The sequence below is a fragment of the Martes martes genome (genome assembly GCF_963455335.1).
Source record: "Martes martes genome assembly, chromosome: 2".
Lineage (NCBI taxonomy): Eukaryota > Metazoa > Chordata > Mammalia > Carnivora > Mustelidae > Martes > Martes martes.
In genome coordinates this window covers 76,412,077-76,424,252 of record NC_137889.1, presented here as the reverse complement: position 1 = coordinate 76,424,252, position 12,176 = coordinate 76,412,077, and the positions used below count along the sequence as shown (strand labels likewise).

At 38.9% G+C, this 12,176-nt stretch overlaps 1 protein-coding gene across 1 annotated transcript; it reads left to right on the top strand.

Moving 5' to 3' along the window:
- Positions 1-630: 630 nt before the first annotated feature.
- Positions 631-5,159, top strand: NPY5R (neuropeptide Y receptor Y5; the record flags this gene model as incomplete). Its single annotated transcript, XM_080797130.1, has 2 exons — positions 631-714; positions 3,810-5,159. Exon 2 carries the CDS (start codon positions 3,819-3,821, stop codon positions 5,157-5,159), a length of 1,341 nt encoding a protein of 446 aa, XP_080653256.1. The 5' UTR covers positions 631-714; positions 3,810-3,818.
- Between the last annotated feature and the right edge of the window lie 7,017 nt (positions 5,160-12,176).

Sequence of the window (12,176 nt, the reverse complement as noted above, 5' to 3'; positions counted from 1 at the left end):
TCCCCCTGCAGTCGCCGCCGCCCGGGCGCAGAAGCGACCGCGTTCCCGGGAGCGGAGGCACCAGCACCGGCCCGGGCGCCCCGAGGTACCGGGTTCAGCCTCTCCCCACCGCTCCCTTCCGCGCGGGGGTGGGCCTGCAGGGAGGGGCCGAGGCCGTTCCCCGCTCGGGCAGAGAGTCGGTGCGGGGCCGGAGAGCCGCACCCGTCCCGGGTCCCGGGTGTAGTCCGGGCTCCCGAGAGGGCTAGTGGGGAAGCCAAAGGCAGAGCGACTGGAAAAGTGGGGGTTTGGGGTGGAGGAACAGGCAATTGCTAGGCGTCAAGGGAGAGGGGGAAGGGACCAAGCGGAATTCTTTGGCTCGGGGCAACTACTCACCCGGGGTGGGGCAGGCGCTGGCCGAATCCAGGAGTGTCCGGAATCCGCGCTGGGGCTGGATCGGGAGCTAACGGGAGGGGGTTCTGCGGGGACCTAGCGCTTCCCTTGGGGGCGAGCCGCGAGGGCAGCCCGGCGGAATCCGAGGCAGGGGGACCGCAGCCCACCGGGTGTTCAGCTAGTGCACAGCCGTAGCCGGGCTCTGGCGCGGTCCTGGGGCGCAGTCCACCGGGCACCCCTCGGTCAGTCCACCTGCCGCGCAGTCCCGCAGCTGGCCGCAGACCTGGAGGCAGCCGCGCGCCTGGATTTGCGTTCCTGTTTGCAAGGTGGCCCCATAGGACAAATGCGAGCAATACCATACATGTACACACCTTGAATTCCAGAAACAAGGCATTTTTTATCCCCAAGTTCACAGATCTTTAGTGTATCTTTTAAAGGAACTTAACCATCGTGTTGGATCAAAGTCGAAAGACTTTGCCAGAGACCATGCAATAGCCTGAGGCTCTCAGCAGAATTTTGAGCCGGAATGCAATTTTACATTTCAGATTTCTCAAGGGAAAAGAAACTCTGCTGTTAGAATTAGGAGAGCGTGGTGCGAGCCTGCGTGTTTGTCAGCTGAGCAAAGCTGTATTTATCTTTCCAACTCAAATTTTGCCAGATTCTAGCTTTAAAAATAAAATCATGGGAATATCTGAGAATATGGAATCTCGCCATTGTTCCAGGATCATAGCAAAATAGGCAGTAGCTGATATTTTATCATTGCTAGAGGGGGAAAAACATATATTTTATTCTTTTGTGTGTGACTGTCATCCTTTGTGAAAAGATGTGCCTTATCATAAGACAGGGAATTATCCTAACAAAGGAACCTTATTTAAATATATTAGCTGTCTTTCGGTATCCTTTGAGTTCCCTGCACTTCCTCCTATTCTTTTTAAGAACTATCTACTTAACATACCTAAAGTCTATTCGGAAGATTTCATTTGTCTTGGTGTCAGCTATAGATCAATTTTTATAAGAAAATTATGATATCAGAAAAGTACCTAAGTCTACAAAGACATTGCTTTCTAAAAGTCACCACAGTTTGACAAAGAACTTTTCACTTTTTACTCTGAGGATTAAAGTTTGATGTTGCAGCCTGGGAATTCTGATGGTGGGAGCTAAAACTAGATACTAAAGGAAATGTCTAAGCAAACACAACAAAGGTTTCACACAGTCAATATGGAATTTCTTCTAAAATAATATTTCATTTCAAAAACTTTCTGGTTACATTTCATAATTTCTCTAGCACTCTGAGATTAAAAAAGCACACATATTGCATTACTCTTATTATGTATAAAGTATTTATGTTTTATAAAACTGTGCAGTGTTCATTATAACACTTGCTGAAAAGTAGATAATTATTAAATAGATCTACATTTCCATTATAGGTTTGCTTATGGTTCTTTTCAGAGAAGTGAAGGAGTAAATTTAAGAAAAGAAAAAAAAATGAGTTTTTTTCTTTCATTTTCTCTCTCTTTGATTTTCAATTAAAAAAAAAAAACAAGACAAATCTTATTAGACAAATAATTCCTACTGTTTGAAATATCCCCTGGCTATTGTCAGGGAGGAAGAAATTTTTCTTTGTCCAAAGTTCTTCTAGTTGGACTAATAACTAAATTTCCATGAGACAGATTAACAGAAGAAAATCAAATTTAGTTTCCTGCCTACAGGGAATCTGCACAGGCATGGAAATTCCAAAGACAGGCAAAATGAGGTATATATGTCATCCTGAACTAAGGAGAGGGGTAAGGGAGAAAAGCCATTGGCAGGAAGGTGAGAGGAGATGTTTGGAAAATGAAGGTTGCCCTGTTGTGCACATATGTTTCTTAGGCAAAAAGGAATCTCTATAAATAGCTCTTTTGCTGGTACAGGTCCTCTATCTAAATTTTTTTTAGGCAGTTGGTGGGGAGGTCAGAGTTTCTACCTGAGTCTTTTGGGTCTTGATTATTTTCAGCTCAAAATAATCTACCTGCCATTGCATGGCTCATCTTGGGTATCCTGCCTTTGGCCTCCATACTATAAGATGGCAAGTTAAAGAAACAGTTTAGCATTCCCTTCCTTCCCCTGGCCCCATCTGCAGTATCTCCAGTTGTAAGAAGTCACTGGAGCAAAGATTCACAAAATGCTCATTTAGTGTAGAGCATGTTATTAGGCGTGTGTATGGTTGTGTGTAGGTGGGATGGATTGGCCTGGGGCTACAGGGAAAGCAGCACAAGGTTGACTGCAATCACACCAAAATAAAATGAATAAAAGAATGTTAAATGAGTGAATGAGCATTAGGAGAGGGAAAAACATAAGAGAAAACTTATTATGGGGTATGATATTAGTATTACTTCTACATTTTACTGCAAGATATAAATTTTCCTCAGATGATATGAATTTATTCAATCTTTCTAAAGCTGAAAGTTATTTTCAATTTTTAAATTAAAAAATAAACAGGTAAATTTTGTTTTTAAAAACACTAGCTGGTCAGTGGCTATCCTAGCTATGATAATCTGGCTCATCTCAAAGGACTAAGAATTGATCAAGGAATGACTTTGCCATTGAGTATTGTGCACACATAGTCAATAGTACAGCTTGATAAACACTTAGTAAGTGCCTGTACTATAGACTAACTCCTGGGATAGTGTTGCTACATTTGAGAAGCTACACTTGAGAAGCTTCATTGGAATACACATAAACTAGATAATATTTAGGGTACTAGACATTTGTTTGAATTCTTCATTTTCCCATAAATATTTATTTAGCACCTACAATGGTGGAGTTACTGGGTCATGTATTGTGGTAGATACCACAATGAATAAAGGGCAGTTTTCTGCTTTTCCATTGCTTATTAATAGATAAGGTAGGCTGCTATGTTTTCTAATTGCATTGCAAAGCAAATTGTGACATATAGCACCAGAGAGCTATAAACAGAGCAATATGGGGGTTCCAAAGAGGAGACTTGCAGCCAATTGAGTAGATCAAGGAATACTTCAGGGCAGGAGACTTTTAAGTTTGACCTTGACTGAAGTTGGAAACAAATGAATGTTTAAGGTAAGAGTATATGACCACACCATAGTAATGAGCTATTGTAAATTAGATATCTTGAAGTTTTTATATACATTTGCCTTTTCCTTCCCTTTCATTATATCTACGTAAATCTAAAAAACATGATCTGCTATTTAAACACAAGGTAACACACCATAGAAATGATGATAGACTTAGACTTACTGTAATTGTTATTGGCTGATATCTGCCCTGCACTTGGAACCAATTAAAGACCTCAAGAAACTTTGTTTAGGAGATTAATAAGGTATGGGAATAAATTTTAAAATTTCATTTCCCTCTCAGTGGATTAATGTATAGTAGTCATGTAATTTTTTTAAAGTTGGTAACTAATGTCTTTTTATTCCAAGCAGAGCTATAATATGGATTTAGAACTCCAGGAGTTTTATAACAAGACCCCTGCCACTGAGAACAATACTGCTGCCACTCGGAATTCTGATTTCCCCGTCTGGGATGACTATAAAAGCAGTGTGGATGACTTGCAGTATTTTCTGATTGGACTTTATACGTTTGTAAGTCTTCTTGGTTTTATGGGCAATCTACTTATTTTAATGGCTCTCATGAGAAAGCGTAATCAGAAGACGACGGTCAACTTCCTCATAGGAAATTTGGCCTTCTCTGATATTTTGGTTGTGCTGTTTTGCTCCCCTTTCACACTGACCTCTGTCCTGCTGGATCAGTGGATGTTTGGCAAAGTCATGTGTCATATTATGCCTTTTCTTCAATGCGTGTCCGTTCTGGTCTCAACTTTAATTCTGATATCAATTGCCATTGTCAGGTATCACATGATAAAACACCCTATATCTAATAATTTAACAGCAAATCATGGCTACTTCCTGATTGCTACAGTCTGGACACTAGGTTTTGCAATTTGTTCTCCCCTTCCAGTGTTTCACAGTCTGGTGGAACTTCAGGAAACGTTTGGCTCAGCATTGCTGAGCAGCAGATATTTATGTGTTGAGTCGTGGCCATCTGATTCGTACAGAATTGCTTTTACTATCTCTTTATTGCTAGTGCAGTATATTCTTCCCTTGGTGTGTCTCACTGTAAGTCACACCAGTGTCTGCAGGAGTATAAGCTGTGGGTTGTCCAACAAAGAAAACAAACTAGAAGAAAATGAGATGATCAACTTAACTCTTCATCCATTCAAAAAGAGTGGGTCTCAGGTGAAAATTGCCAGCAGCCATAAATGGAGTTATTCATTCATCAGAAAACACAGAAGAAGATACAGCAAGAAGACAGCCTGTGTGTTACCTGCTCCAGCAAGACCTCCTCAAGAGAACCACTCAAGAATACTTCCAGAAAACTTTGGTTCCGTAAAAAGTCAGCCCTCTTCATCCAGTAAGTTCATACCAAGGGTCCCCACCTGCTTTGAGATGAAACCTGAAGAAAACTCAGATGTTCATGAAATGAGAGTAAACCGTTCTATCATGAGAATCAAAAAGAGATCTCGAAGTGTTTTCTATAGACTGACCATACTGATACTAGTGTTTGCTGTTAGCTGGATGCCCCTACACCTTTTCCATGTGGTCACTGATTTTAATGATAACCTTATTTCAAACAGGCATTTCAAGTTGGTGTATTGCATTTGTCATTTGTTAGGCATGATGTCCTGTTGCCTTAATCCTATTCTGTATGGCTTTCTTAATAATGGGATCAAAGCTGATTTAATTTCCCTGATACAGTGTCTTCATATGTCATAATTCTGAATGTTTACCAAGGAAAGAATAAATGTTGCGACCGTCTAAAACATATTCACAATAACTCTGTATGTAAACTAAACAAATTTTAGTAACATGAAATTGAATTTATGTAACAGAGTTCTGGATTTGAATGTCAGTTCATAATATGTGGAAAATAACTTTAATGTGTTATATATAATATGATGAATTCATTTAGTTATATAAAGTTGGTGTCAATGCAATCTATAATTTCACTTTACGAAGTAGTTGTATCAATGTTCATTTCATCTTGTCTTGTAAACAAATGAATTGTAACTTTCGTTTAAAATAAAAGTTGTATCTAACCAACTCTGTATTTTTGGTTCAAAATTATAATAAACAAAAATATTTTTCCTGAGACTCATTTAATTTTAGATATGAGGAATGTATATTATCTATTTATCTTCATGTCTACTTCATAGACTTCTTAATATTTAGTCTGTGAAAATACAGAAAACATTTAGTATGCTCAGCAAATCATAACAAATGATAGCTGTACACCCAAGTCATGATTATAACTGTAAGCAATGGGTACAGATTTGGCAGGAAAACACTGATTTCCTATTATCGATAATTGGTCAGATTGTTCATTTGCCCCCACTGTCTAGTAACACACAATTAATTAACAAATAAAAGTAGATTTTAAATCTTTTCTAGTCTCATACCACATTAACACTATCAAAGAAAGATTGTTTTTATATACATCTTTTACAATCTAAAATGTGAAATATAAATAATATCTGTATTTCCAAATATTAAATAATTTAAAAATACTTTGAGTATCCACAGGGGGGAGAAAAAGGTTAAGTTTTTTGGTCAAGATACAGAATGATTGATAGACTCTGTGCTATTTCAGTACTGAGGTCTCATATGCTATTTTAGTAAACTTTACAATTAAAAATTTTTGTTTATTTCAGACAGTTTTTTGTAAAACCGAGTCCCCGAAAATCTTTGAATATTTTAACAAACAGCTCATATGTGCAAGATAACATTGCTGTCTTCAGTTCCTATAACTGATTTAACCCTCCCCTATATTGACTCCTGTCCACAAAAACAAAACAAAACAAAACAAAAAACAAAAAAAAAAAACCCACAATAAAACAAAACAGGAAACATTTTAGATTTGCAAATAGGTAATTCTGGTAGGTATCTAATCTATTGAAAATCCAGACTCCACGGAGTTTTTCTTTCACACACCCTCCTGCTCCTTCCCTAGATGTTGTCTACACATGCGGGAAGCTGAAAATGGTGCTGGTCCGCATGGTGCCTTGCGCTGACTCCCACTGAACTCCAGCGGAGGAGTAGTTCTCCTGCCTGGTCTCCATGTCATGTCTACCTGTATAATGTATGGCCTGTTCTCAGCAAGGTGAGGAGCTGAGAGTCCAGCCAGAGTCCACCCCTGCTGACATTTCATTATCTGTGTGGTCACACGGAGACTCAGCCATGCTCTCCGTTTTGTTCTGAGCCTAGACTCTCTGCTCTATAGGTCTTGTACCTGTCAAGTTTGGCAACTACTGGGAAACTTTAAATTCATGACCAAGGACTCTGCAGGAGCTTATGCAATTCTACTCCTTCTATAGATCACTAAGAACTGAAACAGGCAGCATGGGTTACTGAGGCCTTCTCAGCCCAGACACTCTCAGCTGCCGTATCTGTGCTGTTGTGCTCACTCTACATTGCTATAAAAGCACTCCGCTTTCCAGTCTCTTTCTAGATTTTCAAATATGAAACTGCGTACAGTTGCCTCTACTTTTAGCTTCTCTGATCTGTCTGGTGCTATATGAGTGCCCACCCCAGGTTTTTGTATGATAACAGGTTAAAAAAAGTGAAAGAACTTGGGTCCATTCTTGCTTTTCTCTTTCTTTTCTCTCCTTTTTATTCTAAGGGCCTGTACTTCTTTCTGCCTATCAAGAATATCCCCCAGATCTTCATTTTTCTCTTCACTGTGGCTTATAGTAAAACCGCTCAGAACATCAAAGTTTGCTTCTTTTTTTTTTTTTTAAGATTTTATTTATTTATTTGACAGACAGAGATCACAAGTAGGCAGAGAGGAAGGCAGAGAGAGAGGGGGAAGCAGGCTCCTCGCTGAGCAGGGATCCTGATGCAGGGCTCAATCCCAGAGATCACAACTTGAGCTGAAGGCAGAGGCTTAACCACTGAGCCACCCAGATGCCCCCAAGGTTTGTTTTTGGGAGAGAAAACTTTTGTGATTTAAAACCTTTGCCCCTCACAGTGCTTAGCTTCAAGACTGTTGTCTTACACTAGACCAAAAACTAGGAAGTCGAAGAATGACCTCTTGTTTTTGAAGGCAATAGGTATTTTCACTTTCACTGGGACAGTCAATTTCAAGGTTTAATTTTAGTGGGCGGGGGGGGCAGGGATCTCCCCATAAATGCAAATATAACCAAAGACAGAGATATTTTATCCTGGTAGAGTAACTTACATTCGTAAATGTAGAATATTTATAAAACTTCACAGATTTTAGGCTTGCTGAGAGGTGAGCTTAGTCAAACTCAATAAACTAATTTGGAACTTTTAGACTACTGAACTCAAAGGAGGCAATTTCTCTACCCTAACCAGAAGTTCTTAATTGAAAGTTGAGAAGTCTGAACAGATTGGCGGCTGGAAGTCATTAAGGGGGGAAGGAGGGATAATAGTTTTGAAAGTTTTTTATGAATGATCATTTCTTCTATGGAGATTTGGTTAGGGAGTTAAACAATTTATGTTCAGTCAACTCTCCATTGCTCGAGAGCTGATTATCTTAACTCTCCTATTCTCTTTTGGTATCTGACTTGATTACTTGTTCTCTAGCATCTTCACAAAGCAAGGCTAGGGGAAATAAATAGATAGGAAATTACAAGTGGTCAACCTCATTACTTTTCACAATTATTGAAAAATATTTATTTTGGTGTGCCTGGGTGGCTCAGTGGGTTAAAGCCTCTGCCTTCGGCTCAGGTCATGATTCCAGGGTCCTGTGATCGAGCCCCGCATCGGGCTCTCTGCACAGCAGGGAGCCTGCTTCCCCCTCTCTCTCTGCCTGCCTCTCTGCCTTCTTGTGATCTCTGTCTGTCAAATAAATAAATAAAATATTTTAAAAATATATTTATTTCAGAAGAGGTGTTAAATCGAGTTTTGGTGCTTATTTAAATTATTCCAGCTGACTATGTTGCCCGTTGCTATGGGTAATAAAACACTAAAACAACAGCAACAAAAACAATGACTGGGAAATGCACAAAAAGCAACTAAAATGATTAAATGATGAAGAAATTTATACATGGATTACTTCATTCAGATAGTGTTGAATACCTGCTGTGGGCCAGGAACTCTTGTAGGTGCTTTGGAAATAGTAATAAAAAATATCCCTCCTATTTTATGTTTGCCTTGCAGGAGAAGGGGAGTCCATAGCAGGAGGTGGACAAACAATAAGCAATAAGAACAATAAAAAGTGAATTAGATAGTAATCACATAGTATACAGATAGATGTGTTCATTTCCTAAGACTGCCTTAACAGAGTGCTATAAGCTACGTGCCTTAAAAAAAAAAAAAAAAAACACAGAAAATTATTGTCTGACAGTTCTGAAGGCTGCAAATCTGAAATCAATGTGTCCACAGGGCAACGCTCCAATGAAAACTCACAGAGGAATCCTTCCTCGCCTCTTCCTAGCTTCAGGGTTAGTCAGTGATCTTTGGTGGTTTTTGCAGGTGCATAACTAATCTCTGCCTTCATTCTCGTATGATGTCCTCCCTTTGTCTATGTTCAAATTTCCCTCTTCCTAGAAGGACACCAGTCATGTTGGAGGAGCCCCCAACCTTGCCACCATTCCAGTAAGACCTCATCCTAATTTAACTAATTACATTTGCAACGACCCTGTTTCCAAATAAGGTCACATTCTGAGGTCCTGGGTTAGGATTTCAGCATGTGTGTTGTAGGAGATGGGAGGGGGTTGCAGTTCAACTTATAGCAATATAGTAGTGAATACGAGTAATGATAAGAGCCTTAGAAAGATAAAGAGGAGAGGCAGAAAGGGTGTGCATTTGGCAAAAGAAGTAGGAGAGTTGGAGGTAATTTCTAATGGGATGCATCCATAATCCTCATTGAAAAGAGAGCTTTTGTGCAAAGATTTGAAAAAGGCAAGAAGTTAGCTGTGTGGCAGTAAGAAAAAAGAGCACTCCAGACAGAAAATACAGCCAATGCAAAGGCCTTGACGTTCAAGCACATTTCATGTGTTAAAGAACAGGAAGGAAATCACTGAAGCTGGAGTATAGTCAAGAGAGAGAGATGAGATAAGGAGCTAATTCAAGGACAGCTCTTATAGGTTCTTAAAGACATTCAGAAGGACGTTGATTTTTACTCTTCAGAAAATTGAGAGCTATTGTGATTTTGACCAGAGATAGGATAAAATATGACTTACATTTAAAAGGATCACTCTAGCTATGAGAAGAGACTATGTTCCTCTGTCTTTTCTTATGATGTCAAGCAAACATGAGTGTTTGATATCTATCTATCTATCATCTATCATCTACCATCTATCTAGATACATATATTAAGGCATTAAGCATACATGTATATGTGTGTGGGTATATAAAGAGAGAGACATTAAGCATTCCTTTTTCCTAAAATAATATATATGTATATGTGTGTGTGTGTTTTAATTCCATAATTTCTTTTACATTTTTTACATTAAATACATTAATGAAAAGATGTTCTCCTTTATCCATTATTGGGCTGCCCAATGGTATAGTTCTTTCAGGAAAGAGAAGATACGTGCTTAATACCATGTATCTCTTTCCCAGGTATCGGAAAGTGATCAGCACATGGATTTGAACACATTTGATAGGTTTAGATCCATTGTCTCTTTTCATCATTGAAGAAGTTCAAATAGTTTCATCTTTGGCCAGTGAAAGCTTCTGTAAGTTGGCTCTGGTTCATCATTTTTTTTTTCAGCCTAATATTTATAACTGTTACCTTGGGAAGATCAGGTCCAATAAAGGCTACTCATCTACATCAGATGTGGAACTCCATTATGCACATTCTAAATCATAGAAGATTAAGAGAAAATTTGAAAGAATAAGAGTTTCTCAACTATGGGGTTTCAAATCTCTCTTCCTTTCTCTCAGAAGGTATACTAAGGCATTGAATTTCAAGAGCTAGACAGTATAATATAGAACCTAGATAATTTAAGAAGTAACCTTTTCACATAGTATAGTGGTCAGAGTCCTTCACTACTCTCGAATTTACCACAGGAACGTTTTTGAGGATAGTGATTTAAGGAAAACTGTTTCTCTACCCACAGAACATTTTGACACCAAATGTGTGGGGTTTTCTCTCACACCAACCACCATTTCTCCAACTCTTAGGATATTGGTTGGGTGTTCTACAGTTTAATTCAATTCTGACACTAACTACCTGGAATTAGCACAGACCTCACAGGCAAGGGCTCGATCCCACAAAACTGCTCCCATTTCAGACACTAGTTGTAAATTTCATGTTGTCAATCAATTTACTATAAACCCTGGGTTCCCACAATCCCTCCTTAGGTTTGATAATTTGTTATAATGGCTCACAAAACTCAGAGAAATTTTTTTATTTACATTTATTGGTTTATTATAAAAGGTATTATACAGTATACAGATAAGTAGCCAAATGAAGATGTACATAGGAAAAGGTCTGGAAGGGTCCCAAGCCCAGGAGTTCTGTCCCTGTGGAGTTGGGGTGTTCCACTCTCCCAGCATGTGGATACATTCACCAAAGGAGAAACCCCTCAAACCCATAATTTAGAGATTGGTGTGGAGGCTTCCTCATGTATGCATGACCAATTATTAACTCAATTCCCAGGCCCTCTCACCTCCCCAGAGGATGGGAAGGTGAGATTGAAAGTTCTAAGCATCTTTTTTTTTTCCCTCTTTTTTTTTTTTTTTTTTACAGACAGAGGGAGTGCTTGAGAGAGGGAGAGGGAGAGAGAGAATCTCAAGCAGGCTAGGTGCTGAGTGTGGAGCCTGTGGAGCCCAAAGATCTCACAACCAGGAGATCATGACCTGAACTGAAATCAAGAGTCTGTTGCTTAACGAACTGAGTCACCCAGGGGCTCCTGAACTTTCCAAGCTTCTAATAATCATGGCTTGTGGTTTCTGGTGACTAGCCCCCATCCCGAAGTTATCCAGAAGCCTACCAAGAATTGCCTCATTAGAACATAAGACATTTCTATCATCCAGGAAATTCCCAGGGATTTAGGGGCTCCGTGTAAGAACCTCTTAACAACCCTATCACTCAGGAAACTACAAGGGTTTTAGTAGCTTTGTATCAGGAACATGGGCAGAGATCAAATACAGATTTCATTTTATTTCACAGTGATAATGCCAACATATTATGACTATATCTACTTACACATCATACATCAAGACTTCTTTTTCCTAGTATTCCATCCTAAATACATGTAAAAAAATTCTTATCTATAATTGCTGACCTGATATAATCTAAAATTACATAAAGCTCTGTATAAGCTTTATTTATAACACTTAGAAGATATATTCATGCATTTTGCTGCAGAAATATGAATATTTTTGATTGTAGAATGTTACCCCAGACCATACTAAAGGTACTAAATAATAGAAGGTAGGATTTCCTGATATTAATATTTTTTAAACACACCTGACTTATGAGTTTTGGATGAAGTTTTGAGGTTATATAATGTATATACCTATTACTTACTTATTCCCTATCAACCATATTTTAGTAAATTTCTTTGAATAATCTCTTTATCCCGTGTGTGTGTGTGTGTGTGTGTGTGTGTGTATTATTATTATTTTTAAATTCCTAAGTCTCTTCTACTTCTAAACTTCACATCCTTTTCTTGGATGCTACTTTGGGTGATCAACTGTCATTTAAACTCCGTAATCCTTGAGATAAGACCTCTAGAATGGCAATCGCTTTTGTCAGGCAAAGTCAAAATTAGTCTTGGGTGCTTGGACACCACATAGGAAGGTTGTAAAGGCTCCTCT